At 42.3% G+C, this 18,853-nt stretch overlaps 2 protein-coding genes across 2 annotated transcripts in view; one reads left to right on the forward strand and one right to left on the reverse strand.

Annotated features, from left to right (window-relative positions):
• ACD (ACD shelterin complex subunit and telomerase recruitment factor) overlaps positions 1–1,844 on the reverse strand; it is a 74,111-nt gene extending 72,267 nt beyond the window's left edge. Inside the window, exon 1 of the mRNA XM_073678700.1 lies at positions 1,525–1,844. The gene's annotated coding sequence lies outside the window, so the exon portion shown is untranslated. The remainder of the gene's footprint in view (positions 1–1,524) is intronic.
• On the forward strand, positions 1,577–13,078 carry PSMG4 (proteasome assembly chaperone 4). Its single transcript, XM_073678702.1, has 3 exons — positions 1,577–1,813; positions 10,401–10,476; positions 12,543–13,078. Exons 1-3 carry the CDS (start codon positions 1,643–1,645, stop codon positions 12,662–12,664), a joined length of 369 nt encoding a protein of 122 aa, XP_073534803.1. The 5' UTR covers positions 1,577–1,642; the 3' UTR covers positions 12,665–13,078.
• Positions 13,079–18,853: the final 5,775 nt, after the last annotated feature.

The raw sequence follows: 18,853 nt of genomic DNA on the forward strand, positions 1-18,853 counted from the left end.
TTATTTACCAGGAAGGGTTGTCTTATATATTAATGGATTATGTTCCTCAGGGACTTAAAGGAGTTGTCTAATACTAGGACAACCCCTTCTGATTTCTCATGTTTGGTCCTATAAAATAAAATCACCTACAGTCACCTCCCGTACCGGCGCTGTTCCAGCGGTGTCAGAACTCATGTTCATGGGGCTCTTGGGTGGTTGTTATGACAAGCGAGCCTGGCACCTAATCAGCGCTGGCGTCACCGTCTCGCCATCAGACGTATTAGTAATGAAGAGGAAGTGAACTGTCAGGGGCAGCCCGCAACCCCATCTTGATTACTTATATGTCCGAAGTAGTGACTGGGCGCCAGGCTCACGTGTCAGAACACCCACATGTGAGCCATGGGTGAGTGCGGACACCGCTGGAACAACGTCGGCACGAGAGGCGAGTATAAGTGTTTTTATTTTATAGGGGCCAAACATGAGGACTCAGAAGGGGTTGTTCAAGTAGTGGACCATCCTTTTAAATGTACTGTGAAGACAAGCCATCACCTACCCCTAGGACAAGTGACAACTTGATGATCGGTTGGAATTTGCAGAAAGGGGAATTAGTATCCCAGTTACAAAATGGAGTGCCATGTCAGATGGCCGACCTCAGCTCCATCCTCTATGGGGCTGCCGTGCGTTGGATATTTCTAGTAGCCCCATAGAGAATGAATGGAGCAGCTGTTGGGCCTCTGACCTGCCGCTCCATTTTATAACTGGGATAAAAATTCCCCATTTTGCACATCAGTGTGGGTCCCAGCAATCAGTAAGTTATCACCTGTCCTGTGGATGGGTGATAACTCGTTTTCACTAAACGATAGCTTTAAGACCTCTTGACCTTTTCTTGGGAAACACGCAAATGACCAATCTGGTGTAAGGTGTCTCACTGCAGCAAGTACAGATCGGGAAGTCAGTCCGGAGTCTCGAAGGCATGGGAAGCATGTGTGATTTAGACCCTGTTCACACACTTGGTTTAGTGTTCTTTAAAGGGAACCTGCCACTAGGTTTTCCCAATATAAATATGAATACCACTTTTAATGTCTCATTTACAGCAGTCTAGTAACCTGTATATAAGCTCATAACCCCATCTGCAGATCCCAAAAAATCTCTCTTGGGTTTTTGGTGTCTTACAAGTCCCAGCCTGCCCCAAATGTGTCTCTGGCTTCTTACTATGAGCTTATCAGTTTAAAAAAATAACACCTGAAAAATGGCCTGTACACATGTATGGACTCAAAGAAAGGGCTCCTCCACCAGGTGTAATGGTGGCTGTGCGGCTGCAGAGTCCTGTGTGTGGGACGCAGTTCACAAAGACCTGTTATCTGACCAATCAGACCCAGCGGTTGTCTTCTATACAGCTTTAACACTCATAAATGGAGTGTTTTGATTGGTTGTCATTGGCCCCCAGATATTATATGAATTACTCGTATGAAGGGGAGCTATAGGAACAAGCTATTCCTGAGGTGACTCCATGCTCGGCTTACATGAGGAGCGCACGCATCGTACCTGCACAGTCTACCAACCCGGGAACTTCCTCGGCGGCCATATTTGTTTTGGGCGGAAGTGTCACATATACAGGGAAAACATGACGTCACCGGAAGTCGGGTACCGGCCGTAGGGAAGCATGGAAACCATGGAGCTGTCACACCGGCCCATCAGTATCCACAACTTCAGCGAAAAGATCAGTGACCGGCTCGTCCACTTCCACGTCATGAGTCTGCAGGACTGCTTCTTCCTGTGGGTCGGGTTCTCGGCCAGGCTGTGTAACCTGTCGGTGGCCATGTGCAGCAGATTCGTGAGTGTCTGCTCTGCTGCTGTTTCCTGTATGTGTGCTGTGTGTATACAGGTCACCGTGTCAGGCTCCGCCCCCTCTGTATTACATCGTGGATGAAACGTCTTGGCCACTTTTTAGGGACAATGATTATTTTTCTTTTTTCTTCCTTCTTTTTTTTTTTACTTTAATTTTTTTAATGCACGTTCGGCTAAAAATTTTTGATATTGGGTTTTCTTATAAATTTTGCAGGTTCTTCTTGTCACTGCAAATTCTACTTTGATGTGGTCATAAACCAGCTCCTAAAAAGACTGATCTAGTGTTCCAATCTCTTCCTTCAGACCTTCACAACAGCCCACTGCTTGGGAGGTCCGACACCTATAAAGCCCTTTATATAAATATCTATCTTTAAGCCATAACCAGTTTTCTAATGGGCTTTATTATCAAGTTCCATAAACTCCTCCCTATCCTGCTAATTCCTATGTTTTTTTAACTTTGCTTCCTGTAACGTTTTGTTTGAGAGGAGTCTTAGATGAGATGTCACAGGAAGCTGGGGCTGCACTCGCTCCTCACAGTGCCTATCACCCCTCCTGGAACAGGACATTATCAGTCGGCAACACTGCGGTCAGCTACTGTCACCACTGTCCTCTGGTGACCCCTGATCCTGGTTCAGTTGAGATGATCGAGAAGTGACCTCCTCTTCAGGTGCCGCCATCACAGTCACTGCTTCTATAGCCACGGCCCCACTATCCGTATTTGGTCATTATTTTTTCTCAGGAGTGGGAGCCAAAACCAGGATTGGGTGATAAATGCAGAATTGGAGACTTGTTTCTATTATACCTTTTCTCTGATTGTTCCTCACCTGGTTTTGGCTCCCACTTCTGAGAAAAAATACTGACCGAATACTGACCATATACTGATAGTGGGGCCATGGCCAAACACTGCAGTTTCTTTCCCTGAAATGAGTCGTTATTAGGGGGCAGTGATAGAAGCAGTGTGAGTGATACAAGCGCCGCCTCTTGCTGACTATTCATTTGAGAATGGTGATTGAAGCAGTGTGAGTGTCAGCAGCGCCGCCTCACAGCTCTTATCACCACCCTCAAACGAACTGTCATCAGAGGGGCAGCGCTAGTGTCACACAGTATAATGGCCCCAATACAGTATCGCAGCCCTCCACACAGTATAACGCTCCCAACACTTGATGGCCCCTAAAGCTCCCCACACTTTATGATGACTCCTCACCCCCCTCCAAACAATACGATGGCCCCACAGTATATCCCCTGAATACAGTATATCTCCACAAAATTAGTCATTCATTGACTGAAGCTGTAGTAGTAATGTCAGAGCTCAGACGTATAAGGAGAATCAGATATTGGGGATTTTTCCTGTATGTAAAAACATGGACCGATTTTTCATGTGTGTTTTGGATCAGCTTTTCATCAATGTTTAGTCAGTGTGTCATTTTTTTTGTATCATCTTCTTTGTGTACGAGAAGTTTTATCAGACTTCTATAAAAAAAAACAACTGAAAATTGGACAGCACATTGAGGGCATCTGAATGCTGATTGTCCAATTTTTTATTTTTTTTATTATGGACCCACAGATTTGCATTGGCTAGTTTCAGTCATGACTTGGATCAAAATCTATCACGTCTCCATATTTTGAGACTACTGTGTTGACAAAAATACCCAGTCAGAAGCCCACCCATGACTTTTTTTTTTACTAAACCTGTGTATATGTGTCTGTAGTGTATGTGTGTTAATATACTGTGCAGTTCCGACCAGCGACGACACCGGCAACTGCTGATTGGCTGGGGTGCCGGGTGTTGCACCCCCTCCGATCAGACATTGACGACATATTCTAAGGGTAGACCATCAATATTAAAGTCCCAGACAACCCCTTTATCGTTAAAAGGAAAAAACAATCTCTGCCTTTTCCTTTTTCTGAAATAATAATAAAAAGAAAATTGTATAAAATAAACCTACGGTATATGGTATTATCACATCTTTAAAAGTCCAAATTTTAAAATATCACTTTTTCTGCACGGTGACTTTTTCTCCCCAAAAAATGGAACAATAATCTATCAAAAAGTCATATATACAGTAACCAAAAATTAAAAATGGTTCCAATGAAAACTACAACTGACCCTACAAAAACCGAACCCTCACAGAGAGAGAAATCAATGGAAAATAAAGATTTATGGATCTTAGAATGTAATGACGCATCAAATTTCTAATTATTACATTTATTTCAGTACTATAACTGGCAACATTTAAAACTATAACTTGTCCTGAAAAATTAGCCCGCACATGGGGTATGTTGATAGAAAAATAAAAAGTTTTGTCTCTTGGACAACAGGGAGAAAAGCAAAAGTGAAAAAACGAAAATTGGTTTTGGTTGGAGGGAATGACTGAATACAAATGGCAAAGCCTGAACCTCCCGTAATGCAACAAGCAACTCAAAACTGGAATGTCCCTTGAAGCAGAAGATACAGGTGCTTCTCACAAAATTAGAATATCATCAAAAATTTAATTTATTTCAGTTCTTCAATACAAAAAGGGAAACTCATATTATATAGAGTCATTACAAATAGAGTGATCTATTTCAAGTGTTTATTTCTGTTAATGTTGATGATTATGGCTTACAGCCAATGAAAACACAAGTCATTATCTCAGTAAATTAGAATAATTAACAAAAAACACCTGCAAAGGCTTCCTAAGCGTTTAAAAAGGTCCCTTAGTCTGTTTCAGTAGGCTCCACGATGATGGGGAAGACTGCTGACTTGACAGATGTCCAGAAGACAGTCATTGACACACTCCACAAGGAGGGTAAGCCACAAAAGGTCATTGCTAAAGAAGCTGGCTGTTCAGAGTGCTGAATCTAAGCATATTAATGGAAAGTTTAGTGGAAGGAAAAAGTGTGGTAGAAAAAGATGCACAAGCAACCGGGATAACCGCAGCCTTGAAAGGATTGTTAAGAAAAGGCCATTCAAAAATTTGAGAAATTCACAAGGAGTGGACTGCTGCTGGAGTCATTGCTTCAAGAGCCACCACACACAGACGTATCCAGGACATGGGGTACAAGTGTCGCATTCCTTGTGTCAAGCCCCTCATGACCAATAGACAATGCCAGAAGCGTCTTATCTGGGCCAAGGAGAAAAAGACCTGGACTGTCGCTCAGTGGTCCAAGGTGTTGTTTTCAGAAGAAAGTAAATCTTACATTTCATTTGGAAATCAAGGTCCCAGAGTCTGGAGGAAGAGTGGAGAGGCCACAATCCAAGCTGCCTGAGGTCTAGTGTGAAGTTTCCACAATCAGTGATGGTTTGGGGAGCCATGTCATCTGCTGGTGTAGGTCCACTGTGTTTTATCAAGACCAAAGTCAGCGCAGCCGTCTACCAGGAAATTTTAGAGCACTTCATGCTTCCCTCTGCCGACAAGCTTTTTGTAGATGGAAATTTCATTCTCCAGCAGGACTTGGCACCTGTCCACACTGCCAAAAGTACCAATACCTGGTTTAAAAACAACAGTATCACTGTGCCTGATCGGCCAGCAAACTCGCCTGACCTTAACCCCATAGAGAATCTATGGGGTATTGTCAAGAGGAAGATGAGAGACACCAGACCCAACAATGTAGACGAGCTGAAGGCTGCTACCAAAGCAACCTGGGCTTCCATAACACCTCAGCAGTGCCACAGGGTGATCGCCTCCATGCCACGCCGCATTGATGCAGTAATTGATGCAAAAGGAGCCGACCAAGTATTGAGAGCATTTACTGAACATACATTTCAGTAGGCCAACATTTCAGATTTGAAAAACATTTTTCAAGCTGTTGTTATAAAGTATTCTAATTTACTGACATAATGACTTTTGTGTTTTCATTGGCTGTAAGCCATAATCATCAACATTAACAGAAATAAACACTTGAAATAGATCACTCAGTTTGTAATGAATCTAATAAATATATGAGTTTCATTTTTTGTATTGAAGAACTGAAATAAATTAACTTTTTGATGATGTTCTAATTTAGTGAGAAGCATCTGTAGACTTTTCAACCAGTAGTAAGCCCCAGTGTATTACTGGGTGGACGTTTGTTTGGAATCATACAAAGAATTGGGCAAAAACAATTAGACTTTAAGACTAATACCTCTGGGATCTTGTACACAGGAAAGACTTGGGGCAGAAACATATATATTTGACTATATAGCATATACTTCTGATCCTGTACTCCTCTACTGTATACGTAGGCAATATATTAATGACGTGTATCAAGGTACAGAAAAATTGTGCTTTAGATGGCGCCATCTGCTGGATTGCATCAGTATTATATTTATGTACCGAGTGCGGTTTACATTATCACTATGCTAAACCGAAGCATTCACTGGCATCTATTGTGTAAAGCAACAGTGGAAGCATGGTGTAACCCTGCTCGGTATACAGGTATTGGAGCAAATGTTTGGAAAGGGTACAAAATGTCTACAATTACTGTTTTTGCTGGCACTTTTCTGTATGTGAAAACAGCCCACATTCTAATAGACGTGTATCACATTCCCAGGGTAGGTTCAGGGACATATTTTAATTTAGCCTCCATATTATTTATTAGGTTACATTTGCCAAGTGTAGAACTTGTGCCCAGGAGTTGTATCCTGGTTCCCATTTGTCACAGAGAAATCCCCTTTTTACTGTGTATTTCTGGTGTTGGAAGGTTTTTGTTTTTAATTTGAGAACGTGCATGTGTAAATGTACACGTGCCCCACATCGCTCCCGAAACATCTCAGCCTTCTCCTCTGTTGTCCCAGTGCATTCTGTATTGGTCTGTAATGTAAGCCAACCTGCATGATTTCTGTATTACAGGTGATTGATGGCGGCCCCTGGTTTAATCACTTCTCTTTGATGTGGAAACCTGTATGGAAAGTTTTTAGGAGAAACTCAAAAGGTTTCACATGTTTGCCAGTTTTGATCAAATCAGGGAGTGAATTGGAGACAAGAGCTCACAATCAATGCTGTCTGTGTACAAGACTTCAGATGCCCAGTCACAAGTTATTACAACCACAAAGATAAGGAAAGTGGATATGGCTTAATACATTACATTACCTAAAAAGAAAGATATCTAAGTTGGGAATAACAAAGTGGTAAATGATGTATTCTGCTGAATTCCTTTGTAACTGGCTATATCTAGTTTACTATACTTTCGGAAACAAAGGAAAGGTTTGACACAGACACCTCTATATAAGATACAATGCCCTGTGTTATTGCTTTATGAATAACACTTATAAAGCTAATATTAAAATACAAAATTATCAAAGATATACAGTACATACCAAAAGTTTGGACACACCTTCTCATTTAAAGATTTTTCTGTATTTTCATGACTTTGAAAATTGTACATTCACACTGAAGGCATCAAAACTATGAATTAACACATGTGGAATTATATACTTAATAAAAAAGTGTGAAACAACTGAAAATATGTCTTATATTCTAGGTTCTTCAAAGTAGCCACCTTTTGCTTTGATGACTGCTTTGCACACTCTTGGCATTCTCTTGATGAGCTTCAAGAGGTAGTCACCGGAAATGGTTTTCACTTCACAGGTGTGCCCTGTTAGGTTTAATAAGTGGGATTTCTTGCCTGATAAATGGGGTTGGGACCATCAGTTGTGTTGTGCAGAAGTCTGGTGAATACACAGCTGATAGTCCTACTGAATAGACTGTTAGAATTTGTATTATGGCAAGAAAAAAGCAGCTAAGTAAAGAAAAACGAGTGGCCATCATTACTTTAAGAAATGAAGGTCAGTCAGTCCGAAAAATTGGGCAAACTTTGAATGTGTCTCCAAGTGCAGTTGCAAAAACCATCAAGCGCTACAAAGAAACTGGCTCACATGAGGACCGCCCCAGGAAAGGAAGACCAAGAGTCACCTCTGCTTCTGAGGATAAGTTTATCCAAGTCACCAGCCTCCGAAATCGCAGGTTAACAGCAGCTCAGAATAGAGACCAGGTCAATGCCACACAGAGTTCTAGCAGCAGACACATCTCTTCAACAACTGTTAAGAGGAGACTTTGTGCAGCAGGCCTTCATGGTAAAATAGCTGCTAGGAAACCACTGCTAAGGACAGGCAACAAGCAGAAGAGACTTGTTTGGGCTAAAGAACACAAGGAATGGACATTATACCAGTGGAAATCTGTGCTTTGATCTGATGAGTCCAAATTTGAGATCTTTGGTTCCAACCACCGTGTCTTTGTGCGACGCAGAAAAGGTGAATGGATGGACTCTACATGCCTGGTTCCCACCGTGAAGCATGGAGGAGGAGGTGTGATGGTGTGGGGGTGCTTTGCTGGTGACACTGTTGGGGATTTATTCAAAATTGAAGGCATACTGAACCAGCATGGCTACCACAGCATCTTGCAGCGGCATGCTATTCCATCCGATTTGTGTTTAGTTGGACCATCATTTATTTTTCAACAGGACAATGACCCAAACACACCTCCAGGCTGTGTAAGGGCTATTTAACCAAGAAGGAGAGTGATGGGGTGCTACGCCAGATGACCTGGCCTCCACAGTCACCAGACCTGAACCCAATCGAGATGGTTTGGGGTGAGCTGGACCGCAGAGTGAAGGCAAAAGGGCCAACAAGTGCTAAGCATCTCTGGGAACTCCTTCAAGATTGTTGGAAGACCATTTCCGGTGACTACCTCTTGAAGCTCATCAAGAGAATGCCAAGAGTGTGCAAAGCAGTCATCAAAGCAAAAGGTGGCTACTTTGAAGAACCTAGAATATAAGACATATTTTCAGTTGTTTCACACTTTTTTGTTAAGTATATACAGTGCCTACAAGTAGTATTCAACCCCCTGCAGATTTAGCTGGTTTGATAAGATGCAAATAAGTTAGAGCCTTCAAACTGCAAACGAGAGTAGGTTTTATGAACAGAAGCATAAATCTTACAAACCAAAAAGTTATGTTGCTCAGTTGAATTTTATTAAATTTTAAACATAAAAGTGTGGGTCAATTATTATACAACCCCTATGTTTAATATTTTGTGGAATAACCCTTGTTTGCAATTACAGCTAATAATCGTCTTTTATAAGACCTGATCAGGCCGGCACAGGTCTGTGGAGTTATCTTGGCCCACTCCTCCATGCAGATCTTCTCCAAGTTATCTAGGTTCTTTGGGTGTCTCATGTGGACTTTATTCTTGAGCTCCTTCCACAAGTTTTCAATTGGGTTAAGGTCAGGAGACTGACTAGGCCACTCCAACACCTTGACTTTTTCCCTATTGAACCAGGCCTTGGTTTTCTTGGCTGTGTGCTTTGGGTCGTTGTCTTGTTGGAAGATGAAATTACGACCCATCTTAAGATCCTTGATGGAGGAGCGGAGGTTCTTGGCCAAAATCTCCAGGTAGGCCGTGCTATCCATCTTCCCATGGATGCGGACCAGATGGCCAGGCCCCTTGGCAGAGAAACAGCCCCACAGCATGATGCTGCCACCACCATGCTTGACTGTAGGGATGGTATTCTTGGGGTCGTCTGCAGTGCCATCCAGTCTCCAAACATCACGTGTGTGGTTGGCACCAAAGATCTCGATCTTGGTCTCATCAGACCATAGAACCTTGAACCAGTCTGTCTCAGAGTCCTCCAAGTGATCATGAGCAAACTGTAGACGAGCCTTGACATGACGCTTTGAAAGTAAAGGTACCTTACGGGCTCGTCTGGAACGGAGACCATTGCGGTGGAGTACGTTACTTATGGTATTGACTGAAACCAATGTCCCCACTGCCATGAGATCTTCCCGGAGCTCCTTCCTTGTTGTCCTTGGGTTAGCCTTGACTCTTCGGACAAGCCTGGCCTCGGCACGGGAGGACACTTTCAAAGGCTGTCCTGGCCGTGGAAGGCTAACAGTAGTTCCATAAGCCTTCCACTTACGGATGATGCTCCCAACAGTGGAGACAGGTAGGCCCAACTCCTTGGAAAGGGTTTTGTACCCCTTGCCAGCCTTGTGACCCTCCACGATCTTGTCTCTGATGGCCTTGGAATGCTCCTTTGTCTTTCCCATGTTGACCATGTCTGAGTGCTGTTCACAAGTTTGGGGAGGGTCTTAAATAGTCAGAAAAGGCTGGCAAAAGAGATCTTTAATCCACACATGTGAAGCTCATTATTCTTGGTGCCTGAACTACTTCTTAATACTTTAGGGGGACCAAACAGAATTCTTGTGGTTTGAGGGGTTGAATAATAAATGACACTCTGAATTAACTTTTAACGTTTTAAAAAAAAAAAAAAAAAATTTGCTGCAGTGCATTTCCCACTTCCAGGCTGATCTACAGTACAAATGTCACAATGCCAAGTTAATTCCGCATGTGTCAACCAGCTAAATCTGCAGGGGGTTGAATACTACTTGTAGGCACTGTAATTCCACATGTGTTAATTCATAGTTTTGATGCCTTCAGTGTGAATGTACAATTTTCAAAGTCATGAAAATATAGAAAAATCTTTAAATGAGGTGTGTCCAAACTTTTGGTCTGTACTGTATATATACACATAATAGATATATATTTATTTGTCTAAATAATAATCATAGCAAAGTATAAAATATATACCATAACATTTTGCACTCTGTAATTGTAGGATTCCATGCCTTTGTCTTCGCTGATTCTTGGGGATAAATCTGATACGACTTCTGGTTCTTTTGCACAGAGATTAGGTGAGTCTCTTTACCTAACTTCCAAGTAGGTTTTGTGACTTTCATCTGCTTTTAGTCCAGCATATGTGGAATTGTCAAATCTATCAGATTATTAGCTAGAGAAGACATCTATTACATTTTTTTACTTTTAGCCATTGCCCTTGCTTTCAAAACTGTTATCGTTAGGTACAAAAGTGTAGAAAAATGAACATTACGTTGGCTTCTTCTCACTACCCAGTAAAGAAGAGCTTAAAGGGGTTATCCAGGAATAGAAAAACAAAATAACCAAAGGAATTGTTATAATTAATTCCTAAATACTTTTAATTGACAAAAATTAAATTAACAAGGTAATCCGTGTACAATTAAAATGGCTGCTGCCTTGTTACTCTGACCGAAACCTGTTGTATAACGTTAGGACCAGTGCCTCTGAGCTTGTGCGGGAGGAAAGTCCGCTGCTGTGACCTGGAGATTATGTATACTTTATGCCATAACCAGGGGTGGGATTCAAATTTTTAACAGGTTCAGTGTTTGTGTGTAGGAAAACCACACCCATTTTTTAAAGCTACATCCTTTTTAAGCCACACCAATTTACACACACCTTTTCCTCAAATATATACAAGTAGGGGCGCAGTCAAACAGTAAGCCGAGATACCTAATTTTACCACAAAAAACTGGGAAAACGTATTGACTTGAGTATAAGCCTAGGGTGGGAAATGCAGCAGCTACTGCTAAAGTTCCCCATCCTGGTATGTATGGCCCCCCTCATCCCCCCAATCCTGGTATGTGTGGCCCCCCTTATCCCCCCAATCCTGGTATGCGTGGGCCCCCTCATCCCCCACTCCTGGTATGCATGGCCCAATCACTTTACACATAGAAAAAAAAATAAACACTTATACAGACCTTCCTTCATCACCTCTGCTCCAGCACTGCTGTGTCCTGTCTGCCAGGCTGCTCATGTCAGCATCTGAGCAGCGCACGCTCTCAGACGCCAAGGTGAGCTGCTGCTGCCGGCACATTCACTCTTCTCCACTGGACTATGGGCGTGGAGAAGAGTGAAAATGCATTCTCTTTAGTAACGGGCACTGTCAGGAGGAGACGCGGATTAGCGCTCCTCCGTGCCCGCTGCTAAAGAGAATGAATATTCATTCTTCTCCACGCCAATGGGAGTGGAGAAGAGGGAATATTCATTTCCCTTTAGCAGCGGGCACACGTGGTAGCTGCAGTAGCGGCTACTGTGTGTGCCCCGCTCCTCTGCCGCCTCAACCTCCCTCCCCCCTAATACTCACCTATCCTCCTCGTTCCCCCGTTGCTATGGGCCAAAACCCCCTGGCTGAAGATGATTCTATGAGGTAAAACATTGCTTAAAAACAGGCAGAGACATTTTTTACCTTACAATAAGAACCAGCTGTGATCCCCTGCTGTAATTTCTGTATACTCTTTTCCCCCCTAACCCTTCTCCACCCCAGGAGCTGTGGTATGATCAGACCGCGTTCCTACACGGTCAGACACAGCCATTACACAGTACACAGCAGGGGCACATTTATAAGATTATCTCACCACAGGGACATTTTATTCAATCACATCCAATTGTGGAAGTTATTTTCATTCTCAGATCTAGTGAATAATATGAACTTTTGTTCGTGGAAAACCCCTTTAACTATCCCAGCTCCGCCACATCTCAAAGCTTTTTATTGGATATGAAGCGACTATCAATCGGAACACAGTAAAATTCTGTGTCCTATAATAAGAGCGCAGTCAGACAACCGTATAAATCAGACCAAAATCAGAACGCATTGCATGGACTGGCCGGTGACGCTCCCAACCTGAGTGTAACCGCTTCATGTATTTCCATGTAGCTGTCACGCTCAGGTCGGAATAGCTGCCGGCCAGTCCGAGCACTGCGCTCTGTTCTTAGACCGATTTATACAGCCGTCTGACTGTGCCCTAATGGTGATTAAATAATGGGATAATTTATCTTGGTAACATTTTAAGAGATTCCTTTTTACTGCTTACGGTTGTTGTAGATCAGACATAAGTAACGTCCAATGTGGATCTAATACTTTCTTACTTTATTCTTTGTGTGACAGCAAAGAAGACCAAGAAGCAAGTGTTTGCTAGTGTGAACATCCCAACCAACGACAGCCAGCTCATGCTGCTAATAGAGAAACGGATCAAGGAGGAGATGGAGTCCTTTCCTGAAAAGTTTTAAAGATGACCCGTCCTTGGCTGGCTGAGGACCGATCAGACTGGGTTGGAAACCTGAGATGAAGGACAGTTCCACCATTCCCTACTAGATGGAAATTCTGAGCTAGAAAGCACACGGAAGCTGATGTGTTAAGTGACTGCATATTATTAGCCTCTTACAAGATTTATATGTATTAGTGGATTTGGGGGGGGATAAGGCTCGCATACTTGTAAATGAGATTATAATAAATTATGATCTCATTCTCCATGCAAAGAAATAATTAAATTAAATCCATGCTATTTTGCAATGCTGTACATTCAATGTCCAAATTAAATAGTTTTCTCCTACAGTTAATTTTTTTTTTGTTATGGTCATAAGTACAGTCTTTTTTTGTAAATCAAGAGTTTATTGATAATAAAGTGAAATACAATATGCGTATTATGGAAGTGGAAGGATATTACAACATAACACACATAATCGCAATTCTAGAAACTTGTTTGAGTATTTGTCATTTTGGTTGGATTGCATTAACAATATAAGTTTTTAAAATAAGATAATCATTGGTAGAAATATAATGTTTAATAGAGTAGTATAATGGAAACAGAGTGGAAGAAGAAAGGGGGGAAAGTTGAGAAAGAGATGAGGAGAATAGAAGAAATTGGGGGAAGAAGGGGGGTGGGGGGGAGAGTATAATCCCGAATCTTTCCTTCAGACTGGCCCAACCTTGTAACCCTATAGTTAAGTCCAGGTCTTCAATAAGTACCATGACCAATTTATGACATTCAATACACCAAGAGTAGGATGCTGACCGCTATATGTACAATACATGAATTGGTGATCAGTTCAACCAAATATTCAGATCTGGGGTTTCTCTAAATGCGATCCAAGGGGGCCCATGTGTTATAAATCTTATCAGAGTTTTCATTAATTTCACCTATTAATTGTTCCATTCTATATATATATATATATATATATATATATATATATATATATATATATATATATATATATATATATATATATATATATATATATATATACACTGCTCAAAAAAATAAAGGGAACACTCAAATAACACATCCTAGATCTGAATGAATGAAATATTCTCATTGAATACTTTGTTCTGTACAAAGTTGAATGTGCTGACAACAAAATCACACAAAAATCATCAATGGAAATCAAATTTATTAACCAATGGAGGCCTGGATTTGGAGTCACCCCCAAAATTAACGTGGAAAAACACACTACAGGCTGATCCAACTTTGATGTAATGTCCTTAAAACAAGTCAAAATGAGGCTGAGTATTGTGTGTGGCCTCCACGGGCCTGTATGACCTCCCTACAACGCCTGGGCATCCTCCTGATGAGGTTGCGGATGGTCTCCTGTGGGATCTCCTCCCAGACCTGGACTAAAGCATCCGCCAACTCCTGGACAGTCTGTGGTGCAACGTGACGTTGGTGGATGGAGCAAGACATGATGTACCAGATGTGCTCAATCACATTCAGGTCTGGGGAACGGGCGGGCCAGTCCATAGCTTCAATGCCTTCATCTTGCTGGAACTGCTGACACACTCCAGCCACATGAGGTCCGGCATTGTCCTGCATTAGGAGGAACCCAGGGCCAACCGCACCAGCATATGGTCTCACAAGGGGTCTGAGGATTTCATCTCGGTACCTAATGGCAGTCAGGCTACCTCTGTCGAGCACATGGAGGGCTGTGCGGCCCTCCAAAGAAATGCCACCCCACACCATTCCTGGCCCACTGCCAAACCGGTCATGCTGAAGGATGTTGCAGGCAGCAGATCGCTCTCCACGGCGTCTCCAGACTCTGTCACGTCTGTCACATGTGCTCAGTGTGAATCTGCTTTCATCTGTGAAGAGCACAGGGAGCCAGTGACAACTTTGCCAATCCTGGTGTTCTGTGGCAAATGCCAAGCGTCCTGCACGGTGTTGGGCTGTGAGCACAACCCCCATCTGTGGATGTCGGGACCTCATACCACCCTCATGGAGTCGGTTTCTAACCGTTTGTGCAGACACATGCACATTTGTGGCCTGCTGGAGGTCATTTTGCAGGGCTCTGGCAGTGCTCCTCCTGTTCCTCCTTGCACAAAGGCGGAGATAGCGGTCCTGCTGCTGGGTTGTTGCCCTCCTATGGCCCCCTCCACGTCCCCTGATGTACTGGCCTGTCTCCTGGTAGCGCTTCCATCCTCTGGACACTACGCTAACAGACACAGCAAACCTTCTTGCCACAGCTCGCATTAATGTGCCATCCTGGATGAGCTGCACTACCTGAGCAACTTCTGTGGGTTGTAGAGTCTGTCTCATGCTACCACGAGTGAGAAAGCACAATCAACATTCAAAAGTGACCAAAACATCAGCCAGAAAGCATTGGTACTGAGATGTGGTCTGTGGTCCCCCACCTGCAGAACCATATTGAGTGTGTCTTGATAATTGCCAATAATTTGCATCTATTGTCTATTCCATTTGCACAACAGCATGTGAAATTGATTGTCAATCAGTGTTGCTTCCTAAGTGGACAGTTTGACTTCACAGAAGTTTGATTTACTTGGAGTTATATTCTGTTGTTTAAGTGTTCCCTTTATTTTTTGAGCAGTGTATTATTGAGTTCGGTTATAAATTCCACGTGTGTAGGCACTTTTTCTTGCTTCCAGTACCTAGGAATCAAACTCCTAGTAGCCATTAGGAAATGTCTGAGGAAGCCCTTTTTAAATCTAGATATTGACATGTCATTTAGTGATAGTAAGGCTAGTTCCATTGAGGGTTTAATCTTGTGTATAGAGCATTTGTTGTAGAGTTAGAATATTGCTAGCCACAAGCTCTTGATAGGTGGACATGACCACCATATTGTGTGTATAAGAGCCTCTGCCTTCCCAACACGTCCAGCAAGTATCTGGAGTCGTGGGAAACACAGAATGTATATTAGAGGGGCATCTGTACCACCATGATAAAACCTTATAGCTTCTCTCTTGTGATATCGAGCATAGTGAAGATCAAAATGTATTTAGGAGAATTTTAGATCTGTCCTCATGTCATAAGGGTCTTCCGAGGTCACTTTCCCATTTGAAGAAGAACAAAGGAAAAGTATGTGCCACTGTTTGACCCTCTTGATATAGTTTATATAATAAAGAGAGTGTGTGATCCGGAGGGTTCTTTGTTAAAGTTTCGAAAGGGGAGAGTGGTCTGAAAATGTTGGTTTGTTTAGCTATTGCGTTAATGTAACTTTTTAACTGCTCATGAAAGAACCATGTACCTGCGGGAGGCTCTTCGCCAAGGTAAATGTCTTGTAGTGATCTTATTCCGGATTGATTGATGTAATCGAATAGGATAGGGTGTGGATCTTATGTTTGTGTAAAAAGATTGTTTTGCCTACTGGGAACGCTGGGTTATCATATATTGGTGTTAGTGGGCCAGGTGTAGACAATTTGAGAAGAGACCTATTGCCCCTTTTGATGAAGTTAGCAAGGAAGGGAAGTGAGTCGCCATTCCTCTCTGTAGTACTCGAAGACCATAGGATGATAAGTACAGTCTTTAATTTTACTTTTTGGCATGTCATGTCCATCCATCATTCAGGACGTTCATTATTTAGTCTGAGCGGAGAACAGTGTGTATGGCGAGGCCAATCTGTCTGTGCAATTTCATCAGACACCATGTAATACTTTATTTTTCCTGTAGGGGCGCAGCGGAGAATTGAGATTCTGATGCCAGGTTTCTCCACAGATTATAGCTGGTCGCTGGGAGGTCCGAGGGACTGTACTTACCGTACTTGGATATATGGACACGTCCAGGCGATTTTGCACATAGAGGAGCTTTGCGCAATCGCTGCCAGGTGTTCAGCAATTCTCACAGCTGACACCCGACACTCGCAGTTTAAGCCGCTAAATGCTGCGATCGATATCGATCACAGCATTTAGAAGGCAGGCAGAGAGCCCTGTCTGCCCTCTGATTGGTGCCCACGTGATGTCATCGCTGGGCCCCGATCGTTGCCATGATCTAGCAAGTTATGATCTAACTAACTTGTGTCACTGCAGCACTGACAGTTGCAAAGCATAGCAATGCTTATGCATTGCTAAGCTTTATAAATGGTATCAGATTGCTGAAAGTCAGTCCCATAGTGGGACTAAAAAAAAGTGTAAAAAAATAAATAAATTGTAAAAATATTTTTTTTAAAAATTACGGTATATATATTGTAGCCATAAATAAATCTTTTTATGAAAAAAATGAAAGAACACATTTGGCATCACCACATCCAGAACGACCCTCCCTATAAAAATGTCTCTACTTAATCCCTTCATTAGACACCATAAAAAAAACGACGCTGTCATCATACCGCTGAACAAAAAGTGGAATAAAATGCAATCAAAAGACGAATGTAAATAAAAATGGTATCACTGAAAATATCTTACCCCGCAAAAAACAAGCCACCATACAGCACCATCAGTGGAAAAAAAAAAGTTATAACTCTCAGAATAAAGTGATGCAAAAATAATTCTTTGTTCTATAAAATAGTTGTACACAAAAAACGCCAAAACAAACACCATAAATGTGGTTTCGCTGCAATCGTACTGACCCCAAGAATAAAGCTGACTGGCTGGTTTTGTTCATTCTGCCTCCCAAAAATCAGAAGAGAAAGCAATCAAAAAAATGTCATGTGCCCAAAAATGGTACCAATAAAAACATCAACTCGTCCCACAAAAAACAAGCCCTTACACAAATGTCGGCCGAAATATGGAAAAATTATAGGTGCCAAAATATGACAATGTAAAAACTTGTTTTTGCAAAAAAAAAAAGTGTCTTAGTGTGTGACAGCTGCCAATCATAAAAACCCGATAAATCTGGTATTGCTGTAATCACACCGACCTGAAGAATAAAGTCGTCTAATCACTTATACCACATGAGGAACAGTGTAAAAAATAAATAAAAGCAATTCTTCATCTGCTGTTGACTTGTTCATGCTGCCTCCCAAAAATCGCAGTATGACTCGGCACACATTTATCCTGCACTGAGAGCTTACACCGGGATTTCCATGTAAATCTCTGAAATGCCTGATTCAGACAGAACCCCCGGCGAATATTCCCTGTAATGAAACCGATGGAGACACTGTGGACGCCGTCTGAGCTGTGATCCGGCAGTGTCCATCTTTTTAGGTGTAGATAAATGTGCAATCCGCCACAATTTTGTGCACTTCTGAAAAGAAGAACACTGCTGAACAGAGGCCAGACGGAGTCCAGAGTAACTCTGCTGCCTCATTATAGTGAATGGATCCTTCAGGGGTTTTATCTGAATCTCGTCATTGGGAGATTTAGCTGGAAACCCCGATGTAAGTGCTCAGCGTACAGTACTGGATAAATAGTAACATTTTATATAACATTTTGGTTCACAACAAAAACTTCAAATCAATCCACAAAAAAAGCAAGTCCCCACTCAGGTCCGTCATCTGTCAATGGAAATATAGGGGGATTCCACATTAATGGTAGCAGAAAGGCTCTGGAAAAGCAAAATGGCTCTTCGCCCCCCAAACGAAATTCAGCAAATTCTGTGTTCCCAAATCCAAGCCCGACTAATTTACAGGTGCATGTCTCCAGCACGAGCTGGGCATAACGTACTGGTCACTACAACGTACTGGCCACAACAACGGCAGTTTGCAATTTTCACTCAGCAACTTCCACTGCTTCTTGTTTATGGAAAACACCCATGGAGTCACTACACGTGTAGTAATTCCCTCAAAAATGTAAACTGTATCCAGAGAAATGATAAAACCGCAGCAATCAAATAGTTCAAGACAAAGGGGCAATCACCCTACAATCAACACGAACCTGATCCTGTCAGCGGAGGTTGGCACCCTCTTGTAACACAAATGGTGCCCCCGCTCCATGATGGCTCCTCGACATGCTGCTTGGTGGGGGTCAGATTGTACTTTGCTATTGGACATTGTCTCCACCCAGATCTGGACACTAATCGCCATCCTCACAAGCTAAGTGACCTAAAGTTGACATATATTCTCTGTTTGTTGCGTCTATACAGTATGTGCGCCTCATAAGCCTATTTTAAGGAGAAACGCGTCAAGCTAATATCTACTTTGTACTCTGCGCTTAGCACCTTTTGTTTTCTATATGGGTCTAGGTTTATTACTGCTATCCAATTAGCACGTTTTGTTACACAATAAGATATCCTTGATATAAACTATATGAGATAT

This window comes from Phyllobates terribilis, unplaced genomic scaffold (genome assembly GCF_046119375.1).
Source record: "Phyllobates terribilis strain yellow unplaced genomic scaffold, ASM4611937v1 Scaffold_4__5_contigs__length_816908805, whole genome shotgun sequence".
NCBI lineage: Eukaryota > Metazoa > Chordata > Amphibia > Anura > Dendrobatidae > Phyllobates > Phyllobates terribilis.

Coding starts and splice junctions, on each gene's coding strand:
- PSMG4 (XM_073678702.1), top strand. CDS start 1,643: ATGGAAACCATGGAGCTGTCACACCGGCCCATCAGTATCCACAACTTC. Junction 1,814..10,400: donor TGGCCATGTGCAGCAGATTC/GTGAGTGTCTGC, acceptor CTGTAATTGTAG/GATTCCATGCCTTTGTCTTC. Junction 10,477..12,542: donor TTCTTTTGCACAGAGATTAG/GTGAGTCTCTTT, acceptor TTTGTGTGACAG/CAAAGAAGACCAAGAAGCAA.